Source organism: Plecotus auritus (assembly GCF_963455305.1).
Source record: "Plecotus auritus genome assembly, chromosome: 7".
Taxonomy (NCBI): domain Eukaryota; kingdom Metazoa; phylum Chordata; class Mammalia; order Chiroptera; family Vespertilionidae; genus Plecotus; species Plecotus auritus.
The window spans coordinates 172,703,082-172,723,664 of NC_137774.1; the positions used below are offsets into that span (position 1 = coordinate 172,703,082).

The following is a 20,583-nucleotide window of genomic DNA, read 5'->3' on the forward strand; positions in this document are numbered from 1 at the left end:
TCTAATCTCTTGTTTCCATGTGATTCTGGCATCGTAGCAACCATTGCAGTGATTTGGCTGGCTTGTCTGTATATAACAGGCTCCTAATGAGACTAAAATCCCTAATTTTCTAAGGAGATATAATAAAGCAATGAAGTAGATTAAATGTGAATATTAAGTGTGCTATCTTTTACTTTTATGAAGAATGCTGAGTTCAGAGAAAAAATGAAAAGGAGTTATATCATATAAAACCTTCACAGGTCCAAAGCTTGGTCAGAGAAATTAAAAGGGGTAGAGTAAGAGTTAAATTATCCCTTGAGTGTTAGTGTTTGCAAGTATGTCTAATAATTCATTAATTTTGAAAAGCTATATTTTATTAAGGGTTTATTTTAACTTTATTTGCTAAAGAAAAATAATCCAGTGTTGATTACTGACAATATTACTTTAAGATATAGTTTACAAAACTTTTTACATGTTTCAAAGGTTCTTTGAATAGTTGGCCAATCACTTATACTTTCATGCAGTTAAAGAATAGTATCATTTTTGCTACTATCCAGAAAACCCATTTGATGAACTACTGTAAGAAATATAAATCTCTAGTTCTGCCCAATAGTTCAGTGCTGGTTGAGAATTTTCTTTAGAACTTGTTAGCTTACTATCAACTCAAAAGGCACAATAGTATGTAACTCAACAAAAATTTATCAGAAACTCTTGGTAACTCAGAGGATTAGAAATAGACTTAAATATATCAAGGACTAGCTACCAAGAAAGAAACTCACCAAAGCATGGTTTTTCTTTTTGAATTCTGAAATAAGGCTCTGTGTATGTTGGACTGCATAAAAGCAGCAGCAGCAGCAGCAATGCTAGGTAAAAACTTCGGAAGAGGCCCTGTTTGGAACGTGACAGTATTGATAGAAAGGAGCACATAGATCAGAGAGGGATGTAGACTTTTTTTAACTTTTCCACTTAATATTAGCATTAGCATCATGATGTGTGTGCCTACTAAGTCAGGCTGGCCTACATAGATTTCATCCGTTCTGAAAAGACTGTCTTATTTGCTGTGAGCCTTAAGTTCAGCAAATCCAGTTTTATATTCTTAATTCATAGGGCTTCCTACTATGAGATTTCACTTGATGATGGTCCCTGGGAAAAACAGAAGAGTTCAGGGCTCAATTTGTGCACTGGAACAGGATCAAAGGCCTGGTGAGTAACCTGGGATGCTGCTTATCGACTTTGGTGAAAGATTTTAAGTAACATGATGTACTCGTTATCTCCGATCGGCATATCTACGGCCCCTGCTACACAGGGGTTGATGGCGGGGTTGTGTTGGTGGCTCGGTTTCTGCTTCACTCATGGGTTGGGTCTAGAAGTCTTCTTGCCTTGACTTCCTAGACCACAGTGCAGCCTAGCTCTGGTCACTATTTGGCCCGTCTCACTAGGTTTGTAAAGAGGAAAAAGAAGATGAGCAATGTTTTCAGGTACTACATATTTTTAAAAAATGAAGAATATTTTAAATAATAGCAAGGAAATGAAAACAAAGTCCATTACAAAAACCGTGTGCTGGAGGTGTATGCCTGCACGGTCTGATCAGAGCTAACCTGGGCTCCAGCGTCTTGTTGGCCTGGAACCTCTTTCTGGGAAGTCTCTTCTGCTTCGTACGGAGCACACACGCCACCCTCCCCAGCTTCTCCCTGAGTACAGACTCCTCTTCTAAAATTACCTGGTGGGCAGAGGGGTAGTAGCTTTTCAAATTCAGTGCGTTTAAAACGGAATTTATTATCTTTGGTTTTTCTGCCTGTGTTCCTTGCATTGCTTAATAGTATCCCTGTTTACCCTGGGTTAATGCTCTAGAGAAAAAAACATGTTTCCTCCAAACCTTGCGTGCACCTTTGAGTCTCCCACAAACCAGTCTCTAAATCCAGTCAGTAGCACTTCTGAGATCCACCCCCCCCACTTCCAATTTCTACTGCCATTTCTTTGGCCTGGGCCCCACTTTTAGTGAGTAGTCTTCGTACCTGGCCCTTTATTCTTCAGGCTGTCATTCATCCTACCAACAGAGTATCGTTTCTGAAATACAGATAAAATATGACTGTACCCCTTCTGTGCTTTCCAACTTTCATCGGCTCCTGACTGTTCAGATCACTCGGTCTGTTGTACGAGGCCCTGTAAGTATGACCTGCGGTTCCTTGCCAGCCTGCCGCCACCCTGCCCTGACCCTCAGCACAGGGCCGTGTGCAGGCTACTTGGAATTCTCCGCACAAGCCAGGTTCTCTCTCTGGCTTTGTTTTTACTCAATGCAACTTCTCTGCACTGAATACTGAACGCTCTCCCTTTTCCACCCACCGGCTGGAACTCCAGTCTTCAAATGCCGTTCTCTCTGTAGGAGAACTGTTTGGACCTAGACTTTCTTTCATGAGCACAATTAACCCCTTTTTGTCCTCTCTAGCACTTTTTCTCATAGCACTTAACCACATTATTAGTTATCTAGTACAGCGGTCGCCAGCCGGTGGTCCGCAGCCACTGGTGGTCGGTGAGGTCCTAAAGGTTGGCGACCACGATCTAGTAAGCTCACACCCAGCTAGTGAACAACTTGAGGCATTTAGGGTGGGGACTAGTGTCGTGTTTCCCCTGCTTAACTTTTGTGTGCATATCATAGTCCCTAGCACATACTCAGGCAGACACTTTTTGAATAAAGACTACATGCTCACAAATAGTGCTTTTGAAACTATGATCTTAAGTTTGGGTCATTTAAAATGGAGTTTTAGTTCCTATTTTTCAGCATTACTTTTTAAAACCTTTTATTGTGAAAAAATTTAAATATATACAAGAATAGGAAAAATAGTATAATGAATCCCCATGTCCAATCTTATGTTTTCTCTGTTCCCCTATATATTCTTTCATCCTATAAAGATTTTTTGTTGTTGTTTTTGTTGTTAATCCTCACCCAAGGGTATTTTTCCATGGATTTTTTTAGAGAGTGTGTAAGGGAAGGGGATAGGCAGAGAGAGAGAAACATCAATGTGAGAGAGACACATCGACTGGTTGCCTCCTGCACGCGCCTGACTGGGGTGGGGATTGAGCCTGCAACCGAGGCATGTACCCTTCACTGGAATCGAACCCAGGACCCTCAGTACGTGGGCCAATGCTTTATCCACTGAGCCAAACCAGGTAGGGTTATAAAGACCTATTTGAAAGCAAATTTTCAGACATCATATCACTTGCTTTGTAAGTAGTCAGTAACTTAACATATTTTTTAAAAATCCCAGTCTTAGTCAAATAAATGAACCTTTAGGGAAAAAATGAGAAGTATCATTTTAAAAAATTGGTGGCCTTTGCCAGTGTGGCTCAGTTGATTTGGTGTCGTCTCGTGCACAAAGGTTGCCAGTTCAATTCCTGGTCAGGGCACATACCTGGATTGTGGACTTGATCCCCAGTAGGGTATGCAGGTGTCTCTGAATCGCTGCATTATCATCTTGGTTCCCTTCCCGTTGGGGGACATGATTTGCTGCATACACGGGGAGATGTACTACAGAGTGGGACCCTACATTTCTGTTAGTTCCTAAGACTGTCTCCAGTCCTCCACACATTCTGTCGTAGCAGACGTCAGGGGGAGGGTGCTCTTAAGTGAAGACAGTTTTGCTAGCCAATGAAGATATGAGACCCAGGTTGCCTTTCAGTTTGGTTGTCTTTAGTACAAGGTATGTCTGATTTCAAATGGGAACTTAGTACGGTAAATATATAGAAAAAAAAGTGGTCATGTGCTAGCTAACACTTGCTTAGTCATGTAGTTCGTCTTCGATGTAGAATATTAACCACTTCTAAAGGTAGGATGAATTGGCTGAGATCCAGGTCCTAACCACAGGAGATTAGTCTTAATTTAATCCTAATGCAGAGGACTTTAATAAGGAAAGTGGTATTCCTAGTAATAGGAATCTGGGAATATTACAGCAAATCTTCTTAGCCCTTTGTTTTTCTAAGTTAAATCTTAACTATGGTAAGGAGATATTACTTACTGAAATATTTTGTCCTCTATATATATTTAATTCAGTGGAAGCCTACTAAACATAGCTCATTTTTATGTGACTTTTAGATTTAACATAGAATTCTAAAACAGTATCTTCCAAAACGTGATATTCACGGGAATTAGAACATAACAGACCTATCCCTTGCATTTGGCATTTTCATTCAGTGCCGATTGTCGCCATGAGTTAGGTAGTGCCCTAAGTGCTGCATGTCTCAGAGCTGTGATGGGAGGTAGGTATTGGGAACTTACACTAAAGAATAAGACAGGCAGGACACTTAAACTGTTTGCTTTATTACCAAACTAGTGCCCAGGTGCACGGATTTGTGCACATTGACAGGAAATTAATTAGAAGGTGGCCGGTGGGGCAGGACTAGGCAAGATGGGCCAGACACGCCCTGGAGCCAACTCCCACAGTCCCTCCCCTGCCGGCTGCACCTGTGGCTCAGCTCCAAGGGTGTCTGCCGAGTGAGTGGGGTCCCTCCGGCAGGTGGGGTTCCTTGGCCTGGCCTGCAGGGATCGGGCCGAAACCGGCTCCGACATCCCCCGAGGGGTCCCGATTGCAAGAGGGCGGTTCTTGTGTGACGCACCCCAGAATCAGGCTCCCTCCTCTGGTTCCAGGGTGTGTCACCCAAGAGCCGCCGCTGCCAAGTCTCTGCAGCTTGGCAGTTCCTGCATCGAGCGCCTTCCCCTTGGTGGTCAGTGTGCATCATACCTACTGGATGGTCGGATGGTCGTTTAGGCTTTTATATATCAGTGGTCACCAACCTTTCGGACCTCACGGACCACCAGTGGTCCACAGACCACCGGTTGGTGACCACTGATATAGATAGCAGGTATGAGCAAAGACACACAGATGAGAATGAGCTTGGTGTGTCAGAATGTGAAATCGGACAGGTAATAGTGAAGAAGAGGCCAGGGCCAGATTTTAGATTATTTTTTAAAAATATATTTTATTGATTTTTTACAGAGAGGAAGGGAGAGGGATAGAGAGTTAGAAATATCGATGAGAGAGAAACATCGATCAGCTGCCTCCTGCACACCTACTGGGGATGTGCTTGCAACCAAGGTACATGCCCTTGACCAGAATCGAACCTGGGACCTTTCAGTCCACAGGCTGACGCTCTATCCACTGAGCCAAACTGGTTAGGGCCAGATTTTAGATTTTTATAGCAGAGGGATCTGGTTTGTGAATGATCCCAAATTTTTAATTTAAAATTCTGTGTATATGTATTTTTCTTAAAAGATTGTTCAAAATGTTTTCACATTTTTCAGAATGTATAGAAGATAGGGTTAGAATGGTATATGTATTTATTATCCCCCCTCAAAAAAGTTAAGAGTCACTGGATTAGGTTAGAGTTGTATGACTCTTTATGTTATTCCTTTTCATTAGGATTGTTTGCTGATGCCATGTGAGAAGAGTATGAAGCAGTGGAATAATTCTAAGAGTTCTAGAAGAATTGTGTTGTTTTTTTTAAACTTGCTTTAATCTTTAAAGACCCTAGGACAGAGCTACTTTTAAAAGTTATTCTTGTTTGTGTAAACATTTGTTTGTAAGTGGTTAAGTTAGGTATCATACTAGCAAAGGATTTCTCACCTTTAAGGAAACTATTTTTGACTTAAATACTTATACGTTAAAAATATGTTAAATAGTACAAAAGAATATACAATGAGCCCTAACCGGTTTGGCTCAGTGGATAGAGCGTCGGCCTGCGGACTGAAGGGTCCCAGGTTCGATTCCGGTCAAGGGCATGTACCTGGGTTGCGGGCACATCCCCAGTAGGGGGCGTGCAGGAGGCAGCTGATCGATGTCTCTCTCTCATCGATGTTTCTAACTCTCTATCCCTCTCTCTTCCTCTCTGTAAAAAATCAATAAAATACATTAAAAAAAAAAAAAGAAGAATATACAATGAAAAGCTAGTCTCTCTTTAATTTCAAATTTCTAGTACTAATCTCCAGGCACAATCATCAAATATATGTATAATTGTTTTTTTAATATAAGTAAAACAGGAAAGTAACATATATACTATATAATGCCTTCGGTTTTTTAACTTAACATATTGGTTATCTCTACATATCAGCACATTTAGTTCTATTTTATTCTTTAATATCTACATAGTACTCCGCTGAATAGCTATAATTTATTTAACCAGCTTCCTATTGCTACATATCTTTGAGTTTTGCTACATAGTTGTTTTGCTATTATAAACAATGCCTCTGTAAAATTCTTGTGTCCTTGTGTACTATATATGCAAGTATCTCTTACAATAAATTATTAGATCGAAGAATATATTCTATTTAAATTTTAATAGTGCAGAATTGCTCATTGATGGCAACTCCTATACTTCTTTTCCCATACCCATGCCAATACATTATCAGTTTTTAATTCTTGCACATCTGAGAAAAACCTTGTTTTAATTTGTATTACCTTAAGTATGAGTAAGAATGGGCATTTTTTTTCATATAGGTCTATGAACTGTCCATGTACTTGGCCCACTTTTTAAAACTGGGTGAAGTGGCAGTTGTCTTTGGTTGTTTTTCTGATAATTTCTAAAAATTCGTTGTATATTAAGTAGATTATTCCTTTTTCATTTTTAGTATGTTTTTAGAATTAAAACAAAGAATTTATGTGGTGTTTGTTTCTAGGTCATTCAATATTAACAGGGTTGCAACTCAGGCTGTGGAAGATGTTTTAAATATTGGTGAGTACCAAAATAGCTGTTATATATTATAATTATAATATACTATAGAATGTATATGTTTTATGCTATGTTAGCTATTACATGATACAAAACATTTAATTAATATATTTTCCCTCTTTCCTTTTTCCAATAGCAAAACGACAAGGAAGTTTAAGTCTTCCATTGAACAGAGAACTGGTAGAGAAAGGTCAGTGACAAATGATCTTAATTACTAAGTTTCATTTAAATTCTGTATTGACTTTAGGATGTTATTGTGATGTGTACTTGTCTATTTAGCAAAGCACAGTACTTTTTTGTCTCAAACATGCTTTAATATCCCTTTAAATATACTTAAACAATAAAAATTTAAAACGACAAAAATCATAATATGAAAGTGTTATATTAGGATTTTTGTCAACCATAAAATATAGCCTCTATGTCAGAAACAGCATACCTGCAAATATGTCTTGGGGAATAGGGAAATACAGAAAAACACACACGTGGCAAATAGGAAATGCACACCTAGACTCGGTGTGCCGGTCATGTCCTCTGAAGGAGGGGACGTCCACTGAGCTGTGAACGCTTACCTTCCCATTCACTGAAGTGTTCTGCTTGACCCTCACCTGCCTACTCCTGCCCAGTTACTCAGGGTCCCTTTAAGAGAACTAGTCCTGCGGAGAGAAAGATACTGGTCAGGGAATTGAGAGATCTGAGTTCCAATCCCAGACCAACCAGTGCCTGGCTGAGACCCTGGGCAGGGCTGTGGTTCTCACTCCTCCACTCCCTCTGCTGTGGAATGAGGAGGGCAGGTCGGTCACTGGCGCTTGGGGACTCTTCAGCTTTGTTCTTTAAATTTTATTTTAAAAAATATTTAAATCTTAAATTCTGAAAAACATTTGTTTGACTTACATATGAAATTTTAACACACTAAAGTCCACTCATTTACCAGGCTCAATGTTATAGACCTCAAACTAAAGCTTTTCTTACTGTGAGTTTAATTGAAGAGTATCCTTTGATATGAAGGTGAAATTCCTTTAAAAAAACAACAAAAAGCCCAAACATATTTATAGTTACATCTACCTTCTTTTGTAAGGATTTGTTAACATATAAACCCCAAGTGAAATACTGACACAAAATGGGTATCAATGCATAGAAGATTAAAACTGTCATCCATCCATAAACACAAACACTTGAATTGAGAGTTATTAGAGTAACTTCATTCTTGTTGGTTGCCTTTAAAATGATTTAGCAATACATGGTAAAGTGTCAGTTCATATATTTGTATATCTGGATTTCTACACAAGAATTCCTTCATTGGGCAGATGATTTGCCTTTAAGTTAGTTTGAAAACAGGACTAAATCTCTGAATTCCCTTTCATTTCTCTAAATTGGACTCTATTTCTTCCTCTCAATTTGAGATCTAACAGATTATTTTAATCATGGCGTATGAGCTAGCATTAGCATTAAATCTATATAAAAGAAAGGAAAATTAGGCATTTATAGTACTTGAGTCTTCATTATGTAATTTAACTTAAAATTTCAGTTGATCTATATACCTTATGTTTTATCAGGTATGTAAATTAATTTAAGGGTACATATAAAATAAAGTGGTTGGTTTTTCTCTTAATAAACAAACTGCTTTGTGAATGAACATTATTCCTTTGAAGATCTGTCTTCAGAAGCAGTAGTGAGTGCCAGGGCCACGGTCACTCTGGACCTACTTTCTTCAGAGCCAGCACGTACTTTGTGTGTGTGTTCCCAGATAGGCAAATTCTTTTTTTTAAAAAAAAATAGGTTTTTAAAAGAACCCAAAAATTCAAATGAAATTTTGGAAAATACAGATTATCTGATGGTTTTATAAAGTCTTTTAATGTGCTACTAAACTGATCATTCTGTCAAACCTGATTTTGTCGTACAGTTGGCTTGAACCAGTGTGTGCATTGCCTGCCAACTGTGATGTGCCTCCTGATGGAGAGATCGCAGGTTCCAGTGATTTCTAAAACGGTCTTGAATGATGACATTTTCAGAAGTGAAAGCACATTGCCGGTCATTTTTGAGATTGCGTTTATATCAAGACTATTAACTTATACTTATGAACTCTTTGACATGATCTTTTGGAAGAGAACTTGGCAGGGGAAATATGGCAACTCAAGTTCCATTTTTATGTGCCATAAATTAGTTCCTCTATTTTTGTTTAATTACTAGCTTTGAATTTCTCCCCCCAGAATGTACCTATTTCCTTTATGTTGTGAGTGATGTACGGTTCTGTGGACTAATCTTGGAACCTAACCCTCATTTATGAGGTGGTTGGTGTTTTTTAACGGAACTTGTAGTGAGTTCCAAGGTACCTGATACCAAACAGAGCTGTGGAACAGAACTGCTTCTAAGTTGGAGGTAGCATCCATTTTTCATTTTGCACTTCTCAGTGACCATCTGTTATTGAATGTGCTAATACTTGTTTCTTCTTTCTTCACAGTAACAAACGAATATAATGAATCGCTGCTCTATAGTCCGGAAGAACCAAAAATACTTTTCAGTATTCGAGAACCAATAGCAAACAGAGTTTTCTCAAGCAGTCGCCAGCGTTGTTTCACCTCAAAGTAAGCAAGCGACCACCGTCTGAGTGAGAGGCTTTCACCCCTTGTAATTACCCTTATTGTAAAAGCTATTTCAACAAGGCTGGTGGGGGACAACCGAGCTGTGGGACTAAGGAGCTGTCATGCTGACAGTGTGCCGTTTTAGCGACACGAAAATGTAAATGAATGGAAGGGGCGTCGTACTTACTTGGGTGACACAGATTTTTTTTTCTAAAGTATTTAGACCACAAGATTATATTATCATTTTAAAAGAAACTGACTGGAAACAACTTTTTTTTCATGTGCTGTGGAATAAAAGCAGGACAGACACTAAAACCTACCCTTTTAGCAGTAAACCTTTAGAGTAGGACTCGTGTCTTTTCCCTCCCCCTTTAAAAATTAGGGTCTTAAAGAAACCTTAGAGTTAAGAAAACTTATTATCTAATGAGATGTTGCTTTCTGCTTAGGGTCTGTGTCCGTTCTCGTTGTTGGGATGCCTGTATGGTTGTGGATGGAGGCACTTCTTTTGAGTTTAATGATGGAGCCATTGCTTCAATGATGATCAATAAAGAAGATGAGCTTCGAACTGTGCTTTTAGAACAGTGAAGGATTTCCTCAGACGAGACTTTGATTACCAGAAAAATACTTGCACTGCTGAAACAGACTACCGGTCAGAAAGCTACATCTTTGGGTTATTGTTGAGACTGGTTGGCCCTGGGCTCAAAGGTGACGAAGAAAGTGAGATTTGTATTCTTCTTCTGTTGGGTCTGATGGAAAAGATGTTCACTGTGTAAGGAAGTAGATGGACTAAACTTTAGAATTGATACCAGTGACATTTCTCTATTACTTAGGAGTGGTATTCAGGAGTACTTGGTATCTTAAATTTAGAGGGGTTCCAAATAAAGGATTAAATGTGTCCTCCCCTTTCCTCCTAACTGTGTGGAATTGGTCAGAACAACACCTATCATTAGTATATCACCTTCAAAGTATATATTTTTATAGCACCTAAAAATCAAGGTTTAAAGAAATTTTTGATGGAGAATTTTGATAAATCCTGACATTGACCTAATTGAAGTAGGTAAATGTGTTTTTCTATGTGCTAAGAATTTTCTAATTTCAGAACACAATGATATTATTATAACTCTATTGATTTAAGAAGTTCAAACAATCATTTTTAAAAAATTATTTATAGTTTTCATTTGCCTTTCAGGTTAATTTTGACAATGCAGGGTGAATTGAAGTACATATAACTGGACAGAATCACGATGCTATTACAAATTATTAATTATCCCATAGCGATTTTAGGTGATAGGTCATTTTTAAAAAATGACTTGAATAGATTTCTTCCATATTTAAAACTCTCTAACATGGATTCAGTGACTAAAAGGATGAACTGATTAAGCCATATTCTGCTAGGATTTTGGTCAAATCTTTCAAAACTATTTTTATTTACTTTTAATACCACGGTTGTTTTCACCTAACTCATGTTCCAAGTTAGCTTTGGAGGATAAAATGTTATGGCCTTTTGTCCCCCCATGAGAATTTTTTTTTTTTTTCTAATTCTTGACCTACTTATATGTAACCCTACACTTTTCACAAAAAGCACCTATTGCTGCATCTTGAAATCATTGGTAGTCTCATGCCATTTATTCAATCATTGAAATATTTATTGAATACCCATTCTGTGCCATGTACTGGTTCAATTGCTGGGTATTCATTGATGAATGGAATGGACTATGCTGATAGAACGTGAGTCAAGTGAGCTCAGAAATAAATTCTGTAAAAGCGAGGATGGATAATCAAATTGAATACTCCTAGTTTTGCCAACATTTAACATGTTCTTGTCAAACTTTTAATATAAATGTTACTACACAAAAGTAATCTAGGCTTTGATGTATATCCAGAACAAGAATTTGTTTTTCTTTTCCTAGTTAAGAGTATCTGTATACTCATTAGCAAACAGTTATAACATGATGCATTCAGTAAATATTAGTGTTTTCCTGGAGCTGGTCTAGTTTCTGGTTTGATTTACAAGTGATATATTAAGATCTACTTTACAAAGTGAAATTCCACAGTATAGAAACGCCCTGAATAAGTTTAAAATGCCTTCTTGACAAAAATGCCAACTCCATCTTTAATATCAAGGTAATCTGTCCATGTGGTACCATAGATCTGTAACATATTAATAGGTAACCTGCTGTGTAAAATTGTTCATAAGCCATACTTCAAAGGTTTAAAAATTGCTTAATGTGCTCCATTTGCAATATAACTCCTAATATTTCTGCTATGTGGTGGGGATTTATTTGTAAGAGATGATGAGAGGCAAAGGATGTTAGAATAGCAAAAATGTTTTTTGATTAACCTTTAATGGCAACAAGATGTGAATAAAAGTAAACTATTGTTATCTCTTCCTTTTTATTTCATTTACTTCCTTAATTCACTTGGGAGTCATTATTTGAAAACCTGGCTTTCCCAAAATGTGATGTTTCAGAAGTCTTTTCCCCACTGGTATGCATTATTCTTTGCCCTGTTGACTTCATCTCCGACACAGAACCATGATTTGTTACATAATCGAGGATAAAGTGCTTACCCTTAAGTGTAGAGACACTTCAGATAATGTTGACTTAATATTTTTGATGCCTCATTTGCATTTATATTTATGGCTCCAGTAAATCAGATCATGGGAGAGCAGTGGTAACAGAAGAGGAGATTGCTCTTTGGCTTGTTCAGGGTTAGGGTACCCAGTGGAAAGGGGTTCCAGTTCCCCCAGCCCCCAAACTGGTTCCTTATATGGTCAGTATCCTCCCCCATGCTGCTGCTCAAACACAATATCCTCCTCACTGTCGATCTTCAGTAAATGTTGGGTTGCAAGTAAGTTCACCAGATGAAGTGACAACACTGTGTGTCTCTTCCATCAGAAATAAGAATTGTGCACTTGGCCAGAGTGTCCCTCATATTTCTGCAACTGTGGCTAGGGCAGTGGTCGGCAGACTGCGGCTCGCGAGCCACGTTTGCCACTCTGTTAACTAATGAGTTTGCCGACCACTGGATGGGGCTTAATCACAAGGAACAACAGCCTGTAATTATTGGAATCGAGAGTCTAGGACTAGGGGATAGAAGAGGGAGGGATCCAGGGCCAGAGGCGGATGTTAACATGAAAATGCTATAGCTGACTTTTTTGGATAGTACTTCTCTATCGCATCTGTCACCTACATTTTAGAAGTTTATAAATGCTATTACTTTTTAAAGCACTTTAAACAATTTTAGCTACAGTGCTTAAAGGAGGAAAAAAGGGACCACAACTTAGAAGTACTCGTTTTTATAAAAATGTGTTTTATTTTAAAACAAGTTTATAAAAGTAGAAATCACATACAAAAATACAGATTACTCTGACGTGTTAGGAAAATAGCTTTTGGCTGGACTTGAGTTTGGAAGTACTATGTGTTTGAGGGCACCCAGAAGTCAGAATCCAACCGGATCCTGTCCCCAGCCCTTGTCACTAATCTGTAAACAATAATCTCAAGTAGTATTTAGCACTTTTGAGCTACTACAAGATTGAAACATAATCATACCTACTTTAAAATGTTCTTCCTTAGGTCTAGACAGATAAGGGCACTTCATACCATCGTTTCTAACATTTGAAGAAGGTGATTTAAAAACCAACAACAATGTTATTAGAAATTATGGGTTTTGGCTTTTCTGTTCCATTTTGAACATATGGGGAGGTCATCAGTTTAAATAAGAAATTAGTGTGTTTTCTAAGGTAGAATTGAATCCATTTGCGTCTGTGTGCCATTAAAAAAATATCACTGATGCCATCAAAGGCTCAACACCTGAGTGAGCTTTTTGCAGGTGCGAGCTGTGCTTATTGCTCCGAAACCTCGGGACGTACACCTGCGTCTGGTGTGCCTTTCTGATTGAGGGAACATGCAGTTCTTGGGGAATGTTAGGTCCAGTAACCTTAGAAAACGGGCAGGTGGGTTAAAACAGCGATTGTGGAAGACAAAAAAATAAAATAAAATTAAAAGACGTGATTCTAGAGTAATACAAAAATAACTTCAAGAACCTCAGCAATACGGGCAAGCGCAGGCAACCTCAGTTCAGCACCCCATCCCACGTTTCAAGAAGAGAGACGTTTACTAGCACCTTCCTAAGACAAGGCGAGGCATTTTCAAAGCTAAAGAACCCACTGAACATCCTTTGCTCATAAAGTTAATGAAGTTAGAAGACCACAATCACATCTCCTCAGCTACCTCGGTATTCGGGGAGTACAGTACTTAAAGGGCCTCGTCAGTGTGCATTAGCCCATGCTTCACACTGACGTGTCCCAGAAAACGCCTCCAGAGCCTCCACATTCTATGTCTGCGCTTGGTTATTCTTTCAAAGGTAGGCTGTAAGCTGAGTTACCCAGGACTACGTGTTTGCACGAACCTAACTGCCCATGGAAAGGCAGGGTTGAAATGTGCATTTTCCTTTTTCTATCCCCAGAATGACTGCCTCAAACCGACTACCCTACGCTATGAATAGCTTATCGTTTTTCCACACTATGTCTTACAAAGCAATACTGAATGTTTAAATAGGAGAAAGTTAAGTTAGCATAGAGATCAAGAAAACTATTTGCTTGCTGGTGACTTTTAAGCTTGTCTCTAAATAGACTGAATAATAAGGGCACTTGGAAGGGGCGCCTCAAATTTTGCTCTTCGTGGATCTTGAAATGACAGGCTGGCGCTCCTGAAATGGCAGAAGGCCCACGACGAGGCTTCTGGGAGCAGAGCAGAGACAGAGCTTTTCCTATCATTTTAAAAAAGCAACACTTCCTAGTTCTCTCTCTCAGACGCTTCTCTAATACACGTGCAGAACGAAGGCAAAGGGAAAACCGAGAACGAACCCAGCCGAGCGCTCCGGCGATGGGGCTTCCTGCCCGCTCTCCCCGGCCCAGAGGAAAAGGAGGCAGCACTTCACAGACAGCTGGGCTTCTGCAGGGTCAGGCGGCACCGGATGCCCCAGATCTCAGGGTGGATTTTGAGGCCAACAGTAGGCCTGGCGATGGTGGTGAAGTAGGAACCGTTAATCTGGAGGTGAGGCAGGGCTTCCCGTAACAGCTGAAGGGTACCGTCGGGCACGATTCCAAAAACCTGTAGTGTTTTTAGGGTGGGGATTTCTCCAAGTTCACTGGAAAGGAAGAGAGAGACTTTCAGAGCAGCAGTATCGATGGACACGGTTCCACTAGAGTGACATGACCCACTTCCAACAACTTGTGTCAGAACCTATAAAGCGCACCGGACAGTACTCCGCCGTCCACAATTTAAGGAAATAGCAAAGACGGGCCCAGCAGCAAGGCACAGGCCGCAGCGTGGGGAATAGGCCCGTGTGTTGTGCTGAGTTTCCACCAGCGAAACACTCCACATTGGTTTCCTTAAAACCCAACTGTGTTTGCTTCCCTTCTCCGTTCTTGATTTATCCTGGCAGGTGCTGCTGTGTGGCGACAAGCCAGCAAGCTGGCGATGGTAAGACTGCATGTTTACTGTGGCACCAGCTGGAAGTCACCGACGGTTACACACACTTGAAGGACATGGACTTGACCTCAGGCTCCCCATCTCAAAAAGATGTCAGCTGGTTTGACAACTTCTCAGTACTGGTTAACAGCCCACAAGCCCGTTAGAGGTGATGGAGCCTAAGTGCCTTCACCCAGAGACTTCAGACAGGGGTAGGCAGTCGGGTACGGTGGAGAAGGGGGGTACATGCCGGTAGAGGGGGCAATGGCCGTCTTCCCTCCACGTATCACACATGTCACATCAGCTAATCCTCTCAGGTGTTTCCCAGGAGGTGAAATATAACTCTGTCAACAGTGACATTCTGGTTGAGGAAAAAAGGGAGCTCATTTACCCGAAGTCAATACTTTGTTGTTGTTTTAATCCTCACCCGAGGATATTTTTCCATTGATTTTAGAGAGAGTGGAAAGGAGAAGGGGAGACAGAAACATCGATGTGAGAGAGACACATCGTTTGGTTGCCTCCAGTTAGTACCCCGACCAGGGCCCGGGAACCTGCAACCAAGGTACCTGCCCTTAACTGGAATCGAACCCGGGGCCCTCAGTCCACGGGCCTGTGCTCTATCTACTGAGCCAAACCAGCTAGGGCCAAAGTCGATATTTCTGGTAATGATTCTTTCTCTTTAACCCAGACCTGTGTGCTGAGAAATCCCTCTCTGATCTGTATTTGCTCCGGATTGGGACACAGTGCAAAGTCTCAGAGAGGGAATGTTTGATTTGGAATTTCAACAAAATCCCTCTGCAAATCAATGAACACAACAGTGACCTGGTGTGCGAAGCATCCTTTACCCTGTCATATTTCCAGCAGTTACTGAAGACACAAACTTTCCTTATAATAACGGCCACCTTACCTTGCCTCTGGTTTTCCTTCCTTCCAGCCTAGTCTGTCTACCAGCGTCCAAGGCAACTTCAGAAAGCCTCCCTCTGCGTACGTCACTCCCCTGCGCCAAGGCCTCCCGTGCTCCCCTGGTGTTCACGGGACCCAACCGTCAGCTCCCCAGACCGCCCATGCCGACTGCTCACCCAGTCTTCCCTCTAAGTGTATTTATCTACACTCACCAAAGCATCGTAAACACCAACGAAATGTAATGTATGTTAGCTAAACTCAACGTGAAGGGCGATTTAGAAAATAAAAGTACTACCCAAATAAAATAAGCACGCCCGGTGTTCTTAAGGGACATTTTTTTTTTGGGGGGGGGGGGGGCGTTTAATCCTCACCTGAGGATATTTTTCCATTGATTTTTTTAGAAAGTGAAAGGGAGGGGGAGAGACAGAGAGAGAAGCATCAGTGTGAAAGAGACTGCTTCAAATTGGCTGCCTCCCACATGCACCCGGACCAGGACTGGGGATCCAGCCTGCAACCGAGGTACATGCCCTTGACTGGAATCGAACCTGGGACCCTTCAGTCCACAGGCTGATGCTCTATCCAGGGCTCAGTCAACTCACTGTTACCACGTATGTTGAACCAAACAGTCCTGCCCTGGTTTTCCGGTTTTGCTGGCCTTTCCTAACCAGTTTGCAGTACACCAATGTCAGTGTTTAAGTTTTCAACATCTGCTACTGCTAACAACGGATTTCACACCAGCGACATCTCTTCTGGTCCCTGCCTTCCACTAGCTTTGAAACACCAACGTACTCACAGTAAAGTCTCAGGTATTATGTCGTAGCACCGACTGAGCGACAGGTGTTGGAGGTAGTTGAGCTGGTAGAACTCGGGGAAGCACTCGTGGTTCAGCATGACGCTGTCACTGAAACGGAGAAGAGAGACTCACAGCCACCCCGCGGGCCAGACAGGGAGGACAAACAGGCCACGCGGAGCTCCCGCAACTCAACACATTCAGATCCTTTCCTCACTCAGTGAGGAGTCATGATTTTTCACGTACTTTTTCTAAAATAAATAAATGAAGAAATACCTTAAGTCTAGGTGGACAAGATTGGGGCATCTTCCAATTAAGGTAGAGAAATCTAGAAGAAAAAAAAATGACGGTTACTATTAAGGAACGGGACAAGGACATGTTACTGTCATTGCCGCTGTGCTGCAAGTTCAGAACAATGGGACCGGAGTGGCGACTCTTAGAAAGACATGAGTATCGCCTTGGTGTACAAGATTTTCCTACCCCGAAAATCCAAACGAACCACCTGAAAACTATTGGAAATAGTAAGAGAACTGTGCAAAACGAGGGGTTAGCAACAACCCATAGCTCATGTATCAGCAGAAACGGGGGAAATGCCACTCACATAGCAAAAGGCAAACCAGACACCACGCTGGACAGGCACGCGCCACATGTTTCAAGGACGCACCTCTGTACGAAGAAGGGCCCACGATGGAAATGGAGCTGAAGTCCCATTACCTGGTGACCTGGTGCTCGTAAACACTGAGGTAGAACACACTGCTCACAGCTTGTGGTGGTGCTGTGTCTATAAACCTCCTGCGCTGCCCCGCGTATAAAAGTAAAGCACCTGCCGTTCTGTACGGGCACGGTACTTGATAATAATAATAAAGGACTCCACTTTCTGTTACTTCAGAGCAGGGGTGGGGAACGTCTGGCCCCTGGGCTGGAAGCACGTGGTCTGGCCCTGCCCAGGCCTTAGGGGCGAGTTAATGAAATGTTTGACCAAATACAGCAGGCTATTTTTTTTTTATATTTTATTGATTTTTTTTTACAGCGGAAGGGAGAGGGATAGAGAGTTAGAAACATCGATGAGAGAAACATCGATCAGCTGCCTCCTGCACACCCCCTACAGGGGATGTGCCCGCAACCAAGGTACATGCCCTTGACCGGAATCGAACCCGGGACCCCTCAGTCCGCAGGCTGATGCTCTGTCCACTGAGCTAAACCAGTTAGGGCAGCAGGCTAATTTTTAAGCTGATCATTTTGTATGGCCCGTGAGTGATGTTATAAATATCCAACTGGCCCTTGGCAGAGAAAAGGTTCCCCACCCGTTTCTACTATAAAAAAAAGCTTGCAGTGGAACAGTAGGTTTGACAGTATCAAGGTTTCTACTTCTAGGCTCCGAATTCAAACCTTGATGCTGGCTAGCTGTTTGCCTTAACCTGACCCTTCTGATCAGCGGCTGCCTCACCTGAAAAGGGGGACCAATCCAGGCACGGGTGGAAGGAGACACCGAGGCAGGGCAGCCCCCGGGAGACGCTCCGGAGGCCCACCCGCTGCTGTCGGGCCCAGAGCCGGGCTCTCACCTGACCGCTGGAGGTTCTTGCGGTAGCCGCTCAGGTTCAGCTGGGTGACCGTCTCTGACACGTGCGCCACCGCCACCTGCACGTGCTTCTCAGTGAAGTCAAAGCACCAGGAGAGGTTCAGCTCATCCAGCCTGCACAGCAGGGGGCAAGAGGGGCGGCATGAGACCATCACCCAGGAGCCAGTGCTCCCGGCAGCTCTGCCTCTGGCTGCGGAGCACACAGAGCCACCGGTTCCGCACCAGTCCGTGCACAGGGCCTCTGCTTCTCTAAGCAGCTACCTCTGTCCACCGGAACCTGTCCCGCCCCGGCCCCCCGACACACTCCCCAGCTCCAGTGAGCCAAGGCCTGAGTGAATGCTGCCCCCTTGTGGGGGCGAAGGGGAGCACTCTCCTCCCTTCCTGAGGGCTCAAACCTCAAACCTCACTCCAGAACGGAGAGGAGAAATTCCAGCCTGTTTCTTTCTCAGCGCCACCCAGATTATTAGCAAATAGCTACACAGACTTAACAACCGCCTGAGATGTTTAAACAACTGCTTCCTGATAAAGAGACACTGATGCTGCATAACACGGCGTCCGCTCACGTGGCCTCCAACCGAGCAGCTGAGACGTTCAAAGGGAATGTCCAACCGTTAAAGCCCACACCTCATTCCTGAGAAAGTGGGGGCTTACGTTTTATCTCACTGACACCGTTCTTACCCAGAGGGAATCTACCTTCAACAGGCCATTACGGAGATAGTGGTCCAGTGCGAGGAGATACATGCAGAGACCAAGGGATATGAGGAAGGACACACACACAGCCACACGGGGGGGACCGTGTAGTCCGTGAACCAGGCCTTCTCACTCGGTGATAACTGTATCTCTGTAGCCTTTATGTACTGCGTCCTCAAACTACGGCCCGCGGGCCACATGCGGCCCGCCGAGGACATTGATCCGGCCCGCTGGGTGCCGCTGCCTGTCCTGCTTAGCAGCCGACGCGTCCCGGGCCCGCAGTGCGCATAGGAATTTGTTCATAGTTTTTTTTTTTAAACTATAGTCCGGCCCTCCCACAGTCTGAGGGACCGTGAACTGGCCCCCTGTTTAAAAAGTTTGAGGCCCCCTGGAACACAATATAAGAGATCAGAAGCTGTTCAGTGAGGTCTACAGACAGGAAAGGGGAAATACCTAACTGGACAGTCAGGGGCATCAGACTGCTACATTTTCCTTTTGCAAATGGCAACAACAACAACAAAAGGGGTCACGGGATCAGGTCACAAGCATCCTCGGCAAACTCACTGCATCTGGCTCCTGAGTTTGGAGGCCAAGGTAACTGCCTCATTCGAATCAAGCGCTCAGAGTTGGGAATAGCTCGAAGGATTTCCCAGTTCTGTTCCGGTGTGAAACCACCGCTCTATCACCAAGTCTCAGATCTCGCCTACCTGGAACAGCTGCTCAGCAAAGTCTTCAGGGCGGATTCGGAGAAGCCAGAACACCCAGAAAGGTTCAGCCGCACTAAATTTGAGTTCTGCGCAAGGTTACTGGGAAAAGAGAAAAACGTCGAAGATTACCAATAGGACCTCCTACTCCATCACGCTCTTCTCCTCGGAAGGAGAGCGGGCCAGCGAGGCGGGTAAGCGCTGACAGGCCTTGAGTCGGTGAGTTTAAATTCACGCCTCACAGAGATGTGACCTGGAGTGGTGAACAGCCAATGTGATACACAGACAATGTATCCAGAATCATACACCTGAAGCCCATAAACTTTACTAACCAGTCACCCCAGTAAATTTAATTTAAAATCTTAAAATAAAAATTTATTAGGATGCAAACGTGGAGAAAAAGGAATTCACGCCTCCCTATGTGTGATGCTCTCTGCCTTCCTTTACCCATCTGTGAGATGGAGTACCAGTACCTGCTTGGTAGGGCTGTTGGAATTAAATAATACAGTGTAATAAGGGGCTTACATAAATACACAAGAAACATTCCTCACTGTACTTTTAAGATACATTTTTTTAAAAAGGCAAAAGAATAAACACATTTCCATTTCACCCATCATTGGAATTAAGTTGTAGGCAAACTCCTCCTTATAAAGTTACTGGCTTCTCTTTGATTAAATCTCTCAAATTTGCCCTCTCCTCTACATTCCCAAATGCCTCGTGTTAGTGAGACTCAGTAAGAGCAAGAGGTCTGGCATCGTCATTGCCAGGTTCCAACGTCGGTTCTGCCACCCACAACCTGTGTGACCTTGAACAAGTTCTGGAGCCTGTGCCTCAGTTTCCACATCTGTAAAAAGGGAACCATGAGGCCATATTGTATGGGACTGCTGTGAGAACTGAATGAGAAGACCCACAAAGAACTTAGCATCTGGCGTGTAGGACGTGCTCACTGAACGTTCGCGGCTGTTGTTATTCTGCTTTTTGCATCAGGTTTCATAAATTCTCACCTGAGTGAACGCAACGAAGTCCTCACTAGTCTAGTTCCTTCCACGTCTGATTGACCCTCTGAAGGGGCCAGCAAGCTGATTTCCTAGATCTCAACTCTGCCAAGTTCCTTCCATTCTCAGAAGCCCGCTGGTCACCACACGGCCCTCTTTATAGTTTACCG

The 20,583-nt window shown here is 42.5% G+C and overlaps 2 protein-coding genes across 3 annotated transcripts in view; one reads left to right on the forward strand and one right to left on the reverse strand.

Moving 5' to 3' along the window:
* Nucleotides 1-11,661, forward strand: part of NADK2 (NAD kinase 2, mitochondrial) — a 32,081-nt gene extending 20,420 nt beyond the window's left edge. For both annotated transcript variants that reach the window (XM_080678499.1, XM_080678498.1), the window contains 5 exons: nucleotides 1,087-1,182; nucleotides 6,647-6,702; nucleotides 6,836-6,889; nucleotides 9,158-9,281; nucleotides 9,725-11,661. In XM_080678499.1, the coding sequence (XP_080534625.1) occupies nucleotides 1,087-1,182; nucleotides 6,647-6,702; nucleotides 6,836-6,889; nucleotides 9,158-9,281; nucleotides 9,725-9,863 (469 nt within the window). In that variant the 3' untranslated portion in view covers nucleotides 9,864-11,661. The remainder of the gene's footprint in view (nucleotides 1-1,086; nucleotides 1,183-6,646; nucleotides 6,703-6,835; nucleotides 6,890-9,157; nucleotides 9,282-9,724) is intronic.
* Nucleotides 11,662-12,569: 908 nt separating this feature from the next.
* Nucleotides 12,570-20,583, reverse strand: part of SKP2 (S-phase kinase associated protein 2) — a 28,240-nt gene continuing 20,226 nt past the window's right edge. Inside the window, exons 6-10 of the mRNA XM_080678500.1 lie at nucleotides 19,422-19,520; nucleotides 18,008-18,138; nucleotides 16,722-16,773; nucleotides 16,449-16,556; nucleotides 12,570-14,429 (exon numbers count right to left, since the gene is read on the reverse strand). Of these exons, the coding sequence (XP_080534626.1) occupies nucleotides 14,216-14,429; nucleotides 16,449-16,556; nucleotides 16,722-16,773; nucleotides 18,008-18,138; nucleotides 19,422-19,520 (604 nt within the window). The 3' untranslated portion in view covers nucleotides 12,570-14,215. The remainder of the gene's footprint in view (nucleotides 14,430-16,448; nucleotides 16,557-16,721; nucleotides 16,774-18,007; nucleotides 18,139-19,421; nucleotides 19,521-20,583) is intronic.